The following is a 15926-nucleotide window of genomic DNA, read 5'->3' on the forward strand; positions in this document are numbered from 1 at the left end:
TCCAGATTATTTTGTTAGGGAGATTCCTGGGTTCTCTATTATAGAATGGAAATGTATGTAAGGCCTTTGGTGCTGTAAGTACCAACTATATACTGCTGAAGCTCCACAGACATGTCTCTCTCCAGAGACCATGACCTGGTTTCTTAAGCAAATCCACAGACCATGTGAGGAAATGAAGCAACTACTTTAACTGCCAAGAAGGCAGCGTGTCTCTGCCTATAGAGAACAGTATGGCTCAACTGAGGATGACACCATCAGTATGTATATCTGGGTAGAACCTCAGGTAACACAGCATGCGATATGCCCCTTGCACAGTAGCCCTGTTGCCAGTTTTTGTGTGTGAATTAGAGCCAAAAACTGTGATGCAAATTATCAAGATTCTTACAAAGTAATTTATTACACAAAACACTAAGTTTCCATTTGCATTTTAGCAAAATTAGTTTCCAGTCTCATGTTGTGCATGATTATAATGCACATAGGATTTGTATTTGAAGCACACGAACAAATTTCGACTTCAGGTGTGCATCAGTTTGTTGAAATAATTAAAGGACTATGGGTCACAGTGTACAGGTACTTCACCCTAGTTGGCTGTGGAAACATTCCTCAGATCAGCAGGCAGGGCTTAAGCACTTAACTGTAGTTGGCAGGTATGACACATCAGGTCCCCTGGCTGACCATTTTTTTCAATTACATAGAACATCTTGATAAAGGAGGTTTCATTATGGCAAATTTACTCATGTTAAAGTACAAAAAACTTATTTTCCATAACCTCAAAATTGAATACTGACAGAACCTGACTACTTTTGCTTAAGACAAAAAAAAGCATTACACCTTTAGTAAAAACTGGGGAGAGCAGTCTTTTGTGTGGGTGCGTTTGGGGGTAGGTGTGACCTAATTCTCCTTCTTCCCCCCCTGTAGGAGCAGTCCTCGTGCCCCAGTTTACAGTAGGGCGCATTTATTGCTCTTCTTCCCCCGCCTGGCCTGTAGTGCAGCCCTGGTGGCCATCTCAAACACTTCCCTCACGCCATCCTTTGTTTTTGCAGAGCACTCCATGTATCCAAAGGCACTAATCCTGTTAGCCATGTCCCGTCCATCTTCTGGTTTCACAGGTTCCTAAACACAAGTTAAAAAGAAGCTTTTTAGTAAACTGACACTCACCATGCTAAATTAAGTGATTGTGGTTGGCTTGAGGTTTCACCTGCTTCATTTTGGCAAGTTCCCTTCGAGTGTGCTCATCGTTACGCAGATCCTTTTTATTTCCCACCAGTATGATGGGAACATTAGGGCAGAAGTGTTTCACTTCAGGGGTCCACTTCTCTGGGATGTTCTCTGAATAAAGGGACAAACAGCAGCAGTGGTCAGAGCAAAGACATGATTGAAAAACAATAATAAAAGAATCTGTGAATGAATGTGTATATTGCTAAAATGCCCAAGACAATCTTGGAGAATGTTTTTTTTTCTAATCCAACTCATAGTCTGTCATTATGAGGACACAGAAGGTGGCAATAAACACAGCGTGGAGTAAAAAAAATACTTCAACAGAAGTCCAGTAGCAAAGGTACAGCTCATGTTTTAAAACACACAATCCATAGTTGTGATATATAAATGTGAGCAAACAGAGACCCTGTGGTAACATGTCTAAGATGTGCTTGTTCAGCTTTCTTCTAGAATGCCTTTTTAAACAAAGCATTTTGAGGTATGTGACTACTTAAATCACAAATCACGATCGACAATTTGAAGCCAGAGTTCTCTGGTTTCACACTTACCAAGACTGTCAGGACTGTCAATGGAGAAGCACATGAGAATGACATCGGTGTCTGGGTAAGAGAGTGGGCGCAGTCTGTCATAGTCCTCTTGACCAGCTGTATCCCAGAGTGCAAGCTCAACCTGTTAAAGGAGTTTTTTTGCTTTAGCCAAAACTGTGGTGTCTCAATGTGACTTTTGGTTGTAAAATTCTATGCAAAACTGGGATGCAGATAACAGGCGATGAACAGTTTTATGTATAGATTTTAGATTTCAATTCCTGCCAAAACCATAATATGTACAGTTGCTATTGATTATTAATAGCTGTTGATGATCACCCAGTCATGGTTTAAACACATAACAATAGATACTACACGACTGACTATGAATGTGTACTGTAATCGTTTTGTGAATTAGAAATAAATTTCATACTCAGAATTCAGCTACAAAAACGATGGACATGTGATTTCAGAAAATCAGAAAGAGTAAAAGATTGTTTGGCTCAAAGTCATCTGAGTATGTTGACACAAACTCAATTAAACTACTGAACTCTGAACTGTAACAGTTACACTGACAGTACACAGGTACATACTTGTTCTTGTATATCATGGTCTTTACCATGTAAAGGTGTAATGAAAAAGTATTTCCTCTCAGGGATAGTGACACAAAGATCCCATATTTCAATGTAAATCTTCAGTAAGAAACTAAGCAGTAGATGTTCTAGGACTAATATGTATTTTGTTTAATATGAAAGATGTTAACCATCATCAATCCATCCACTGGAAATAAGAACACTATTATTACAACCTGTACACACTTTACCACTGTAGAAAGGAGACGTGGGACATAAAATTTCTCAGCTTAGGATGAATAAAGTATTTCTATTCTATTCTCTGAACATAACCATCATTCAGGCATGGCTGTAATCATACGCCAAGTTACATAAGACTGGTCTGAAATGTGAGAAAAGCAAAGTAATTCATACCTGTTTGCTATCAACTTCAATGTCAGCAACATAGTTCTCGAAGACTGTGGGCACATAGACTTCAGGAAACTGGTCCTTACTGAACACAATGAGCAGACAGGTCTTCCCACAGGCTCCATCTCCCACTATGACCAGCTTTTTCCTGATTGCTGCCATAGCTACAGAAAGGAGAAAAAAGACAGCAGTGGTTACAACACAAGAATACTCTATAACAAGAGGGCGGATCATGTCATTGCACCGAGACATTATGCAACATGCTAACACTACGCCTGTGAGAAACGATGAGCAGCCAACAACCTTCAGCTGTGTTGACACAACCCCAAACCCGCCTGAAACCAACACCCGTGGCTAACTGTTTAGCTTTCTGTGACAACATCAACACTGCGACTGTTTACACTCGGCCAGTGAACTAAAGAGCTGTTTTTGCACGAAGAGGACTCGCGAACAGCATTAAATATTAACACCCCTCATTTATTCAGATGACTTCGACTCACATCTTAAATCAGACTATGAACCTTTTTTCACGATGATACATTTCCGCTAAACTGTTTCAGACCCACCCCGGCGTCAAGCTTGACAAATTATTAAACGTTTGTTCCACATCGCCATAGGTATACTGATCAAAACAACGTAATTGTAAGAATCGGGAATGTAACAGTTGGAATAATTACAGTGATGAGTGACCTAAATTTAGGATGGCCAGGAAATATTCTGTTTACAAAAGATTTGACGCTAGCTACAGTAGCTAGCTGTGGCTAACCACCGCTAAGGTTAGCTCTGTACGTAGCTTCTGTGCGTGAGATTTCATCTTTTATGAAAATAATCAAAGGTGATGCGGAGTGAATGTAGAATATTAGTTTTATAATGCATATTAAGTCTCTGTGGTGGTTCTGCGTCTATTTCAACAATTAATATCCCCATTATCGCTTTCTTTTAGTCAAAAACCGGTACAGCTAGGCAGCTAGCCAGACTTAGCCTAGCATAACGGAAGTCGTCGCGACTTTATCGGTATGTTAGCTAAGCTGGCTAGCTTCAGTGAAATATATCGGAAGAAAACGAAGATCAAATGTAAATACATAAATATATAGCTATTATTGCCAGTGAAACATGATGGAAACCACACCGCTTGTAAATATTACGCACTTACCAAGTGATTGGCTGAAAATATATCCAAATGAAGTCAAAGTAGTGCTTTGATAGCCTCCGTCGCTGCTTCTTGACTGCGCTACTGCTGGAGGATTAACAGGAGGGAAGTGAGGGGGTGGGGAGAGGATAACAATGAACTGCAATACAAACATTACACATTATAGTTTAGAAATACAGTAGGCCTGAAACACATCTACTAATATTTCTACCACTAGATTATTATTATTATTATTAGTATATTATTATTATTATTGGTAACAGTAGTAGTAGTATTTACTTTGCTTACTGAAATAGATTAGTTGTATTATTGCAAAACATAGATCTGAGATAATGACAGGTGTGGCTCATAACAAGACCTGGACTCATGTCATGTTCAAGTTGAACAGCCCCATTGTACACCCTCAAATTAATTGTTCTGTCAGATATTGTATTTTACCAAAAAAAAATAAAAAATTAAAGAAAGTATGTCCATCATGTGTTCAAACAGTTTAGTATTGCTAATTTGAATGTCATGCCTGTAAAAATGATCTTGGTAGAGATTTAGGTGAAAATATTGTTGATTTTTTAATATGTGCTAAAACAATTTAAACCTTTCAGAATGGCAGCTGAAGCTGGGAGTGCCTAACAGGGAGACATGGTCTGCTCTCAGTTGGTGCAGCAGTGTATTAATAACTGCAGCTCCTACTCTAATCCTGATAAGAGGCTTTCTCAGCACTGCTCAGATCTAACTCGTGGAAACCAACTCAGATGTGTTTCCATGAAAACAGTAATACCTCACATTCATCTGTATGTTGAAGAGACCAGTCATTTAGAGAGCGCTTTGAAAAGAGACAACATTTCTGAGGGTTCTCTGAAATCCAAAGATCCTCTTCTGAGAATAAAACCAGTTTGGAAAAAGATGTCCTTTATAATATTTAGAACATAACCTGATGCTGAAAATCACTTTATGAGAGATACATCATTCTCCTCGTGTTAAATATATCTGACTTGTAGTTATCTTGTTATCTCTTCACACTTAGATTCAGCCTAACCTTTATTTAGAGGGCGCAGTCTGGCCTATATGGACATGTTGATTACCAGTACTTAAATTACTGTAAAACCCATGATCAAGGCAGCAAAAGACACAGAATAACAATAGAAATGCACACCATTCTGACCTGTTAGGGTTATGGCCACTGTTGTACCTATAGAAAGTTGAAAGAGTTTAGCCACGGTTCATCAAGTTCATTGATTTTGCAAAGGGTGAATAAACATTGCTCTGTTTAACACTCTTATACCCCCCCTCCCCAATGAGCCCCACAGAGACCTTAGAACACATACCCGCTGCTGGGACGTCACATCAAACACCAGTGACTTTTTCATTGATTTATTATGTATGAGTCAGGGCTGCCTTATTGAAAAACACTGGTGGTGAAAACAACATATTGGCAATGCACATTTCACAGTAGCTGAAGGACACATATAAAAATAATTTAAACAAAATTCTGTTCAGGAGAACAACAGTAGCAGTGTAAGACTGAGCTCATTCGTGAGCAATGAGGCCACACTGAAGTTCATTAAACCATTACAGTCCTCCCTCTGGACGCTTCTCTGCTGCCCAGGGTCTCACACTGTCCCAGATTCACAGCAGGAGTACATGCAGTGTGACCCTAAACTGCGGTCCTGTGTCTGAGGGACTGCTGTCCTCATATAGAGAAAGGGTAGCCCTGAAGGTAGCACAGCAGCGGCTTTGGAAGAGGCAGCTGCTCGAGGCAGTTTGTGTGTCTGTTGATAGTGAGGCGTGTTAGATGCTGCAAAGAAGGGAAAACCTCCAGTTTGTGCAAGGGAGTCTTCAACTTTAGACGGACTCCACTGTCTTTAGCTGCAGGCTTCATCTGAGGGTGAATGTCACTGCATGTCTGGTCCTGGGCTGTGTGGCTGGAGCCGGTGTAGTGCTGTATAAGGCTGATGACATCAGGGAAGGACTGCAGATGAGGCAGACCAGGTGAAATGGAGTCCAGCCAGAAACAGCCTTTACTGTACTCAATACGCACACTGGTAGGTCCACAGCGGGTTTTAACTGACAGGGCCAGCATGTACTGAGGGTGACTGCTGTCCCGCACTAAGAAGGTGCCTTCAGACTTTGTCAGGAGGGCTTCCCGAGCTTCACCGGCTGAGATGGAGCCCCAGTACCAACCTGGAAAGAGGCAGAAAGAGGCAGTCTAATATTAATTATTATTTTGTTACATGACATTTGGTGCAAGGTGGGATTCCACGACTCCACAGTACTATAAGTAAATATCCCATTCTTCACACAGTCGTACATAATGCACAGTGAAATCTCTGTATACCATAATGTATAGGCTAAGTCACATATGTCAAGGCCAAGGCCCGCGGGCCAAATCAGGCTCGCGAGTGGGTTTTATTTGGCCCGCGTGATGATATTAATGTATTATTAGATCCGGCCCGCGGGCTGCTGCAAGCCAGCTGCCCGCAGATATTATGTACGCACCAAAACTACATTTCCCACAATGCAACGGTGACGTACCAAGCGTGAGGCAAAGGTTTAAATCACTGCCAGTTCAAGGCATTTCTGAGCGACTTAGAGGCGGAGCATGGTGATTTGCCCTATCACACTAAGGTGCGGTGGTTAAGCCAGGGAAAGGTGCTGCACAGATGTTTCGAGCTTCGTGAGGAGATTTGTCTGTTCTTGGACAGCAAACGAAAAGACACAACACAACTCAGAGACGAAGGGTTTTTGTGTGAAATGACTTTTCTGTGTGACATTACGAGCCATCTGAATGCAATGAACCTGCAGCTGCAGGGTCGGGGTCGTGTCATCTCTGATATGTACAGTACTGTCAAGGCGTTTCAAACCAAACTGACTCTATGGGAGGCACAAATGCGGAAAGAAAACTTGAGCCACTTTCCTAGCTGTCAGACCATGAAAGATCAGCTCTCTACCAGTGTGTTTCCGAGCGCAGTTTGCTGATAAAATTAGTGTACTCGCCGCTGAATTCCGACACCGATTTGCAGACTTTGAAGCACAAAAAAGCAGGTTTGCACTGCTCAGTAATCCATTTGCAATTGACGTAGAAAGCTCACCGCCAACCCTCCAAATGGAGTTGATCGAACTACAATGCAATGATGCGCTGAAGGCAAAATACGCAGCAGTGGGCGCTGCTGAGTTTGTGCGTTTCCTCCCCGACACTATGCCCCAGCTGCGCACCCAGGCTGCTCAAACCTTGTCTATGTTTGGCAGCACATACCTGTGTGAACAACTTTTTTCTTTAATGAAGCTGAACAAAACATCACACAGAAGTCGACTTACTGCTGAACACCTTCACTCAGTTCTGAGGATTTCCTCAGCTCAGTGCCTGACCCCGAACATTGATGAGCTTGTACAAAAGATGAGACACCACCAAGTATCATCAGCCTCAAAAAAGTGAACATTACTGTGCAATAACATATTAAGAGTTTTACTCTGTTCAAATTTAAAAGTTAAATAATATTTGTTTTCACTGCACATATGACTTTTCCTTGAAGAAAGTCTTGTTTCTGGTTCATAGATTTTTGTACTTTATTTTATTGTATTTCGATGCAATATATATATTTTTTGGAGTGAATGGCAGAAAATTGCTGATATTATTTATTTCTTTGAAGTTGCTTAAATTCAGCCCACTTTTGCTAAATGAGAAAATATAGCTGATGGTGCCTTGAATAATATCACTTTGTTCATTTAATGTTCATGTTATGAGGTGTTTTTGTATTGACATATTTGTCTTTTGTGCCAGCCTGTTGAAAATTAAAAATTACTCACAGAGTCATAAGAAAATATTGCTTTATTTATCTAATGGTAATATATTTGTTAGGTTTTCAGTAGGTCAAATTTTGATTTCAATGAACATCCGGACAGTCCGGCCCTCGACTTGTAGCAAAATGTTTTATTTGGCCCTCCGTCCATTTGACTTTGACACCCCTGGGCTAAGTGATGACATGTTACATGTGAGGTGAAAAATAGTCAGCCTGCTGGTGCACCTGAGGTTTGAAGGTACCGAAAGGTGGTGGTGATGCAGCGGAGATCCTCTGCTGGATCCCAGGGTGGAGGAGAAGGATGTGGGCAACATGAACTTCCTCGTTCCTCATGATGGAAAATGGTATCTGCCCGTGCAACCATCTCTGACTGACATAATGTTGGCAAAAAATAAAATCACAATATAATGTTATTGTTAAGTTTTACATGAAATTATTACCATTGGTGCTATTATCATTACATAAAAGATCAAAGTTTCAACCTGATGTCTATAATACGCATGCATCTTCACAATTACTGAGAAAAATGGACACTACAGATGTTATTTATGCAGCGAAATACAACCCACAGGTTGATAAAGACTCAGACTGATTCGCTTGCTTGTTTGTTGGTTTGGTTTGTTGTCAATGTTATTTTCAACAAACCTTTTATCAGGACCGCAGTTATGTAGTAATATTTTATACGCATATGCTAACATTCAACAAACACACACATATAGGAAATAAAAACAATCATAATGACAGTATTAGTTTGAGATCTTACCTTAAATCGAGAAAAATCATGTATTGTCGCCCGTATGAAAAACGGTTGAAAAGAAATACAACAAATTCTCACAATAAATATTTAATTATTACGACAGCCTCGTTTGGAAGCGAAAAACAAACATATCGTGTCACGTATTTGCGTTGTTAAATAAGAAGATCCGTGTGCTCTGCGGAGAGTGAAAGTGAGCCTGAAGCGGATTGTGAGCTCTTTACTTGGCGAGGCGCAGACAGAAAGCAGCTCTGTTCAGCTGGACTACGGAGGTTCCCGGAATCTCTTTCCGAGAAAGGTTTTGTGTTTCAGCGCTCGCGGTCAGCAGCACCACGGGGCTCCGACAACGAAGGCCACTTCCGGTAACCCTTTCAAAATAAGAGTGGGGCGCCCTCGCTGTATGTGGTGTGATAAGGAACAGATTTCTTGTTTTTAAAAACAGATAAAATCACAGTAGAATGTAAGATGTACAGAGAAAAATTATCCTGAATGTGCTTTTCTAAATATATTTAAAATAAATTCCACCCTTTTATGCTGAAGGCAACAACCAGTACTTCCGGTTACGTTTAGCTTGCCTCTGCCTGCTTGATGCTGCTGCTTATGTTTAATGCTGAATTCAGTTGTTTCCCAACCTTTATACTGTAGGCGTTATGTGTTATTTTAACAGGATGGTTTCAACATCACACGTGATTTCTGAATTTATGTCTTTGCACCTTATTTAATGAATTACAATTGCAAAACTAAAATATTGTGTAAGAGTTCAGTATTTCCATTAGTTTTTTTTTATTCTAGACTCACTACACATAGTTAGTTTTTAAATTTAATAACTGTATGGGCAGCACCAGGGTAAACATGTAAAGACATGTATAAAAGCAGAGCTGAAAATATTAAAATGTTTCATTTTGAGTCTAATAAACATATTTCAGACTCCATAAATAATGTATACTTTTCTGTACACACAAGCACAATCACGGAAAAGACTGCTGACTGCTGAAGGAGGGTAAGCCACATAAGGTCATTGCTGAAAAGGGTGTATCTATACATATTAATTAAAAAGCTGACTGCAGGGAAAACTGCGGTATACAAACAGACATGACCACAGTCTGAAGAAGATTGTCAAGAAAGTTGATTCAAGGACTTGGGGGAGCTTCACAAAGAGTGAAGCCTGAAGTGTGTCTTATAGGCTAAGAACTCGACTGCTACTCTGGGTCAAACATATTATTTTCAAATAAAGAACATTTAACGTTCTTATAGAAATCAGGCTTGTGGAGTGATAGATGCTGTGGACTCTGCTAACCTGAACTCCAAAGAAAATCTATGTTGTGTTGTCGAGACAAAGATGAGAGGGTCTGATTCCTTCACACTAACATGAATTGAGTGTAAAGAAATGTTCACAAACTGGATATTGCAGATTCTTTTTTGACTGGTGCTAGCAAATTCTAATATTGTGAGAAATGTTTTTCAAAATATTTCAATTCATCAAATAAATATATCATATAATATACCAACACCATTGAATTCCTTAACTACTTTCCTATTGAAGAAGAGGCCGGCATTTATCTCTCCTATCACTACCATGAAGAAATGCACTTTAGTTTAGTGGTACAGATGTGTTTTCCTGGAAATGAAGTACACCGTGTGATATCTGAAATCTGTCTTCACAGACTCAAGGTTCATCCTAACCTACTGAAGTGTTCCCATGTACACAGATAATGACCACTTGAAAGCTGCCATTCAGCTCTGAACCCTGTTTCCAAGAAAAAATGTTCACATCAGCCGTGTTTCTCGTGAGGTATGAAAACAGCAGAATGCACAGCTGAAGGCTTCTCAGTACAGAGCCTTCCTGGAAAACACATACAACGAATTGACCTCTATCTATGAGCCGTGACCCCTGCTGCTGCTGCTTCCCTGCACTGCCACGCACACACATTTTTGGGGAGAGAAATGAGAGCACACACACATACACTAGAAAATAAAGAAAATATTTTATTGTGAAGCCATGTGGAACAGCAGCAACCTTCATCCGAATGTAGTCAAACCTCTACCAGGTGACCGACGAAGGCAACTGTACATGTATAATGTGGATATACTGTGTGTGGTAGAGCATGGAGCAGGGTATGCTGAGGGAAAATTAAAGGATGATCCCCCCATAGCATATATATATATAAATATCTATTATTAGTGAAGCAATTTTTAAAAAGTAGTGAGTAGAGGAAGGAGAAAGAACACAGGCTGACAGCATTTTATGTTTTCATAGGCACTTTAACAACCGGTTGTTATCTAAAATACCGGTGATAAGAGGACTCTAACAGAGAAAGTCCAGCAAATCACTGACTGTAATTCTAAATCATCTTGTGTTGATTTTATAACAAAAATGCAACTGGATTTATAATCGCAATATAAAGAAATCACAGCTTTACTGTTTTGTTATCATATGTGTTGTGTTGCAAGTAAAGCATGCGCTAGTGCAGACTGATCCGAGTAATACCACCTACTGCCCTCAAGATGGTGTTGAGAGTCAATGTCGCATCCGATCTGCTTTCACTCTCATTTAGAAGGAAGTAGAAAGTCTGCCAGATGCTAAATTTCTTTTAACTCTAACCTCTTGTAGTTTAAGTTAATAGAAAGATTAACAGTAAGTGCAATGACGGCTGAAGAGAAGAACTAACAGAGAAAACTGGCTCGGATTTGATTTTGTTGTGGCACAGACCTCTTGCTTCTGCACCCTTGCACACCTCTTAGACAAATAATAACATTTAGTTTTTGTGTAAACATGAATTTGTAATGACTGATTCATAGATGGATTAGTTTTTTTATCTGCATTGAGCATCACACGTTTAGCCTTAACAAATTAATTAAAGCAATTCTACTTCCTGGTGGATCTACAGTTCCCTCATTTCGTATTGTGTTTTTTTTTTCTCTCTCAAGTAAAAATAAAAGAAGCAAAGGCTAGAAGCTAAATAGTCAAATACCAAGTTCATTCTTAAATATTGTGTTGTTTGTGTATGAGTGTGTGTAGTGTCTAATTTTCGTCGCCGTTCTCCCCTGCACCCTTGATAAGGCGTTTGTTGCCCCTCTTCCCTCCTGGTCCGCGTGGCTTGGCAAAGGCCTGCTTTAAGGTGTGCTCAATCGGGTGAACCTCCTCATACAGGAAGTCCTCTGTCAGGCCATCACCGCTGTCTATCTCCATCTATACACACATAATCACCCATGTAAATTATCATGGAGATGAAAGTGTCACCTTCTCTCTGTGTGTGGGTGATTTGGGAGACTTGTACCTTTTTGGTGACCTCCAGCTGGTACTCTCTCTCCACCTCATCCAGTAGCCTGTTCTTACAGCTGGAGTACAACATTCGCTCCTTGATACTACAAGTGTATCCCGGCATTGAATATATGAACACTGGAACAGAGGAGGTTGAGGAAATGAAGTTATACACCGCTACACTGGATCAGATGTAAATGATGCTAAACTAGTTCTATTATGGGTCTGATACAAAAACCAGGCTCAGAATAAAACCTGTCACATCCATCAACTCCTCTAACACATTACAGTCAGACCAATGATCCATCAATGATTGAGGAGGACCATTAAACAGTGGAAACAAAGGACTGAGTACTATGCTTCACACATGCTGATGTTTATTGCCAAAATTTAAATGTCCTTATTTTGGTTTCTAGTCAATTGTGCACAGATCAGTGCATTTCAATATGGTTAGTTGCTAAGCAACACATTATCTAGAATATAATTCAATTTAGTAGTAGTAGTACAGTATTTTAACTTCTGTGATGAAAACGTTTGATGATGAAAGTTTTAAAGAGGAAGAATTGTACACTGAATTGTAATGATATAGTACGATTCAGTCAGTGATCAGAATGAATTCATGTAGTTAGATCACTTTGAAAACTAATTTTGACCTAAACACGAAATAGAAATCATTCTCCTTTTAGCTCTCTGAGGCCCGGCTCCTGAAGGTAATTTTTGTCTTCCTTTTGGCCCTTTTCCACCACAGGAACTTTCTGGGAGCAAGAACCTTCGGAGGTACACCTTGTGTTTCCACCACAGGAAGAAGGGTTTAAATTAAATTACTATTTTATGCTACTAAATGTCCCTTCTTGGTTGACTGGGCTTGCAGGGCTTAAAATCTGTCATTGGTCAAGTAGCTGCATGGTTTTATAAAAACATCTGATGCGGTTTTTACTTCAGCAAGAACTCTAGGTAAATTCACAGAAAGATCTTTCTCTCTCTTTCCGGACTCACACATGGACCATTAAAAACAGAATGATATTTGGTACATAGAGACAACTTGATGCCTGTTTACTGACTCAGCGCTTCCTGCCGCTGTCCCTGATGGGAGTGTTTGAAGTTGAAGAAGTGGTATCTAGGTGAATCCATGGGAATCCTGTAGGGAAGTTCATGGGTTTCTGTCGGTTTGGTGTGAACTAACTCGATGGTCTCTTTCTCTACATCTACCCTCTGCAACACAACACACACAAAACACAAGACAGCTTTGTTGAGAGCTCATGTCAAGTATGTTGCACACTGAGCAGTGAGCCATAAACAGGGCTCACCAGCTGAATGTAGTTGATGCGTTTCTGCTTGAGCTGCTCCAGAGCTCGCTTGGCCTCCTCTTGTAAAGGGAATGCAAGACCCTGAAGAGTCTGTGCCCTTTTGTCTAAGCCAAACTCCATCGTTACCTGCAGGGTAAAAACAGCTCTTAACACCTCACAGAACACAGCTGTGTGAGCAGAAAAGGTTAGAATCAACAAACCCTCGCTCGTGCTGTTGGAGTCCCAATTCGCCTGCGTTCATCCTGTGGACACAAGATAACTGACTTTTTCTTTCAAACGCAACACAATGTATTCCATGTTTTAGGAAGAAAATAAACTTACCCATACGACTTTATCCTGCAGGCAAGAAAAAAATAGCATAAAAAAGCATACAGGATGAGCACACATATCTCATATAACAACCCATTCCCTCAAACTCTCTGGATGTTTTAAATCTGTACCTCTGTGACTTTAATTCGTTGTAACTCCTGCTCAGCTGCTGTGAGTGGAGCTGGGGAGGAGCAGGAGGACTTGTGTCGCAGGTATCCCTGGAAACACAGGTCATCCTACAAGACAGAGACACAATGAAAGGCTGGTACCTCATCACCAGGCAGCAGACAGTTGATTCAGATGGATCATTACCTCGACTGTGCCAAACATTTCATCTCTTATATGACCTCCTCCAAACTCTTTCTTCAGTGTGGCACGGGTTGCTGCATACACCATCTTCTGTCTTACCTGGAGGATATAGGAGGATTTTAAACACAGCTATTTTGCTTTTTTGTCTCCTACAACCCTCACAGATTGATTTCAGTATTCAGGTGTGTATTGTTCTGACTCAAATTTATTAATTTATTAGATTTAAAAAATGTGATTCTCATTCTCTGTTACTTTAAAGGTGTTTAATTTACATAGGTCAATATTATTCATTCATTTCAAGTTTTTGTTTTTAATTAATGACTAGACATACTGGTGATTGGTCAGGTGACCAGGCAATGAAGAGCCACTCATAGCCCTGTGCATTCTTTGAGTCCAGGCGGTAGAGGATGTAGCATGGCTCCTGAGGCGTGAGCAGAGGAAGCAGGAACTGATCATAATCCTTGTCCCAGCTCTGCACTGGCTCTCTGCATGAATCTAGGACCAGCTCCTCTGCAGAAAAAAAAAGATGTGGTATTTGAACAAGGTAAAGGGCCGGCCTGCCTACTGAATTCAAGAAATGTTTACCATTTCTGATGATGATCTTCATTATTCTGATGGCACCTCCCCTCGCTCGGGCCAGAAACTCTTTCAGCTCAGATGTTGCTGAAGTAACCAGATATAAGGCAGACAAGTCAAAACTACAGATGGTGGGGTTGAGACAGAGTTGGGTAAGTAACAACCTGAGACTTCAATGAGAAAATTTGATCCACTGCCAGAAAGTCACGCTATAACCTAAAGTGACTCAGACAGGAGACACACCAAACACCCACTGACTGATTTGGGTTGGAGGACTAAAACAACTTTCTCATTCCACAGCCTTCCAAAGCCCATGGTCGTCACAGAAACCTGGATTTAGCCATTTGTTGTACTCCTTCCTCCTCTGTCACCATAGTTACCAAACACAGCGGTCTCATAAATGATGTAAGAACAGGTGAGAAAGGTGAGAGAGGTATGCTTCCGTCTACCTGCCACCCCCCCATCGCTCCAATTACCAAATGCCATAACACACACTTATATAACTATATTAAACTATCTATGCTGATCATTATGATCAATAACACTAAACGCTCATTTTAACGGTATCACTCTACAACAGGCACACAATTTTATCCAGGTGTAGCTTTTTAAATTAGATTATAATTTACATTTTGCATAAGAAAGACGATGATATGTAATGAATGATGAGGATAATTACACACACAAAAAACAAACATCAGAAAAAAAAATACCAGCATGATTATGCAGATTTTAAATGACTCAATTTAAAGACTATAACGAGAAAAAAATAGGTACATAGGTACAGCGTCCTTTACAAAAGAAATGAACTTACCGCAAATTCCCGTTTGGTGTGACATCTTTGGCAATGAGTCTTCACCGTTTCACACTCCTCTCATGCAGTCAGGACCAGGTCCAGGTGTCTGTGTCCTCGCTCTCCTTGCTGAGCAGGTAGGTGTCTCTCCACTGATGGCAGACAGATGGACCCACGCACACCACTGACATAAACGCCTCAAGGGTAACTTGGGAGCTTCCTAACACTTGAAACACAATCTGCGGAACTGTGGCCGATGAGTAATAACGTACCTGTCAGTGGATATGCCAGCCTAACCACTGATCTAAAACTGTTTGCGTATCGATGACTACAACTTTAGTAAGTCTTGACAGGGGAGCTTCACACTGGTCAAACACTGTCCTGTGCTGTGACGTGCGTAAGGCTGTGCAGAAACGATGCATTCGCTCATGACATCAGTGGTCAGTGCAGCGTTTTCAGTCAGCTGTAATGACATTTTATCACTCATTCACACAGAGTGGACGATCAACTCAGGCAGACGCAACTGCCTGATCTCAAATTCCAGCCACCTGGTCACAGAAATGTGACACCAAGCAAGAATCTGACTGCTACATTTCAACACTGCTCGTGTGGAATAAGAATGTGATCAATAAATTTGTGGCTTTGATCAAGAAAGTGACCTCAAAAAAGCTTAGGAAATAGACAGATTTAGGGAGGTACCTCAAGAACCTCCTTATATTAAAATATAAGACTGTGAGGAAAACAAAAGCCAAACACTGCTTAAAGTGTAAGGTGAGGAGCTCCACACACGTGTGTACGGTAGAACAGTTTGTCCCTGTCTGGACTGGTCTGTACAAATAGATCAATTACTGATCACTAACACAAATAATGCACAAACAGTATGTATACTGTATGCACAGTGTATACTAAACCAGAATATATAAATATCTAAATACTTAAACTAAAGTATA

At 40.5% G+C, this 15926-nt stretch overlaps 3 protein-coding genes across 4 annotated transcripts; all 3 read right to left on the minus strand.

Moving 5' to 3' along the window:
- Positions 1–372: 372 nt before the first annotated feature.
- LOC114436382 (rho-related GTP-binding protein RhoA-B) lies at positions 373–3981 on the minus strand. The gene is made up of 5 exons (XM_028406618.1): positions 3876–3981; positions 2729–2886; positions 1767–1887; positions 1199–1329; positions 373–1113 (listed from the first exon to the last, which is right to left on the minus strand). The coding sequence occupies exons 2-5, from the start codon at positions 2882–2884 to the stop codon at positions 940–942; spliced, it is 582 nt and encodes a 193-aa protein (XP_028262419.1). The 5' UTR covers positions 2885–2886; positions 3876–3981; the 3' UTR covers positions 373–939.
- Positions 3982–5265: 1284 nt separating this feature from the next.
- Positions 5266–8693, minus strand: LOC114436380 (cytokine-inducible SH2-containing protein-like). Of its 2 annotated transcripts, none has more exons than XM_028406616.1 (3): positions 8430–8693; positions 7892–8032; positions 5266–6050 (listed from the first exon to the last, which is right to left on the minus strand). In XM_028406616.1, the coding sequence occupies exons 2-3, from the start codon at positions 8028–8030 to the stop codon at positions 5560–5562; spliced, it is 630 nt and encodes a 209-aa protein (XP_028262417.1). In that variant the 5' UTR covers positions 8031–8032; positions 8430–8693; the 3' UTR covers positions 5266–5559. The 2 variants fall into 2 exon arrangements, with proteins under 2 accessions (XP_028262417.1, XP_028262416.1); XM_028406615.1 differs by having other exon boundaries at positions 7892–8036.
- A 1840-nt stretch (positions 8694–10533) lies between these two features.
- Positions 10534–15797, minus strand: twf2b (twinfilin actin-binding protein 2b). The gene is made up of 11 exons (XM_028406600.1): positions 14998–15797; positions 14193–14270; positions 13939–14117; positions 13611–13706; positions 13430–13534; positions 13311–13325; positions 13190–13231; positions 12990–13115; positions 12744–12894; positions 11699–11820; positions 10534–11610 (listed from the first exon to the last, which is right to left on the minus strand). Exons 1-11 carry the CDS (start codon positions 15020–15022, stop codon positions 11443–11445), a joined length of 1107 nt encoding a protein of 368 aa, XP_028262401.1. The 5' UTR covers positions 15023–15797; the 3' UTR covers positions 10534–11442.
- Positions 15798–15926: the final 129 nt, after the last annotated feature.

This window comes from Parambassis ranga, chromosome 5 (assembly GCF_900634625.1).
Source record: "Parambassis ranga chromosome 5, fParRan2.1, whole genome shotgun sequence".
Taxonomy (NCBI): domain Eukaryota; kingdom Metazoa; phylum Chordata; class Actinopteri; family Ambassidae; genus Parambassis; species Parambassis ranga.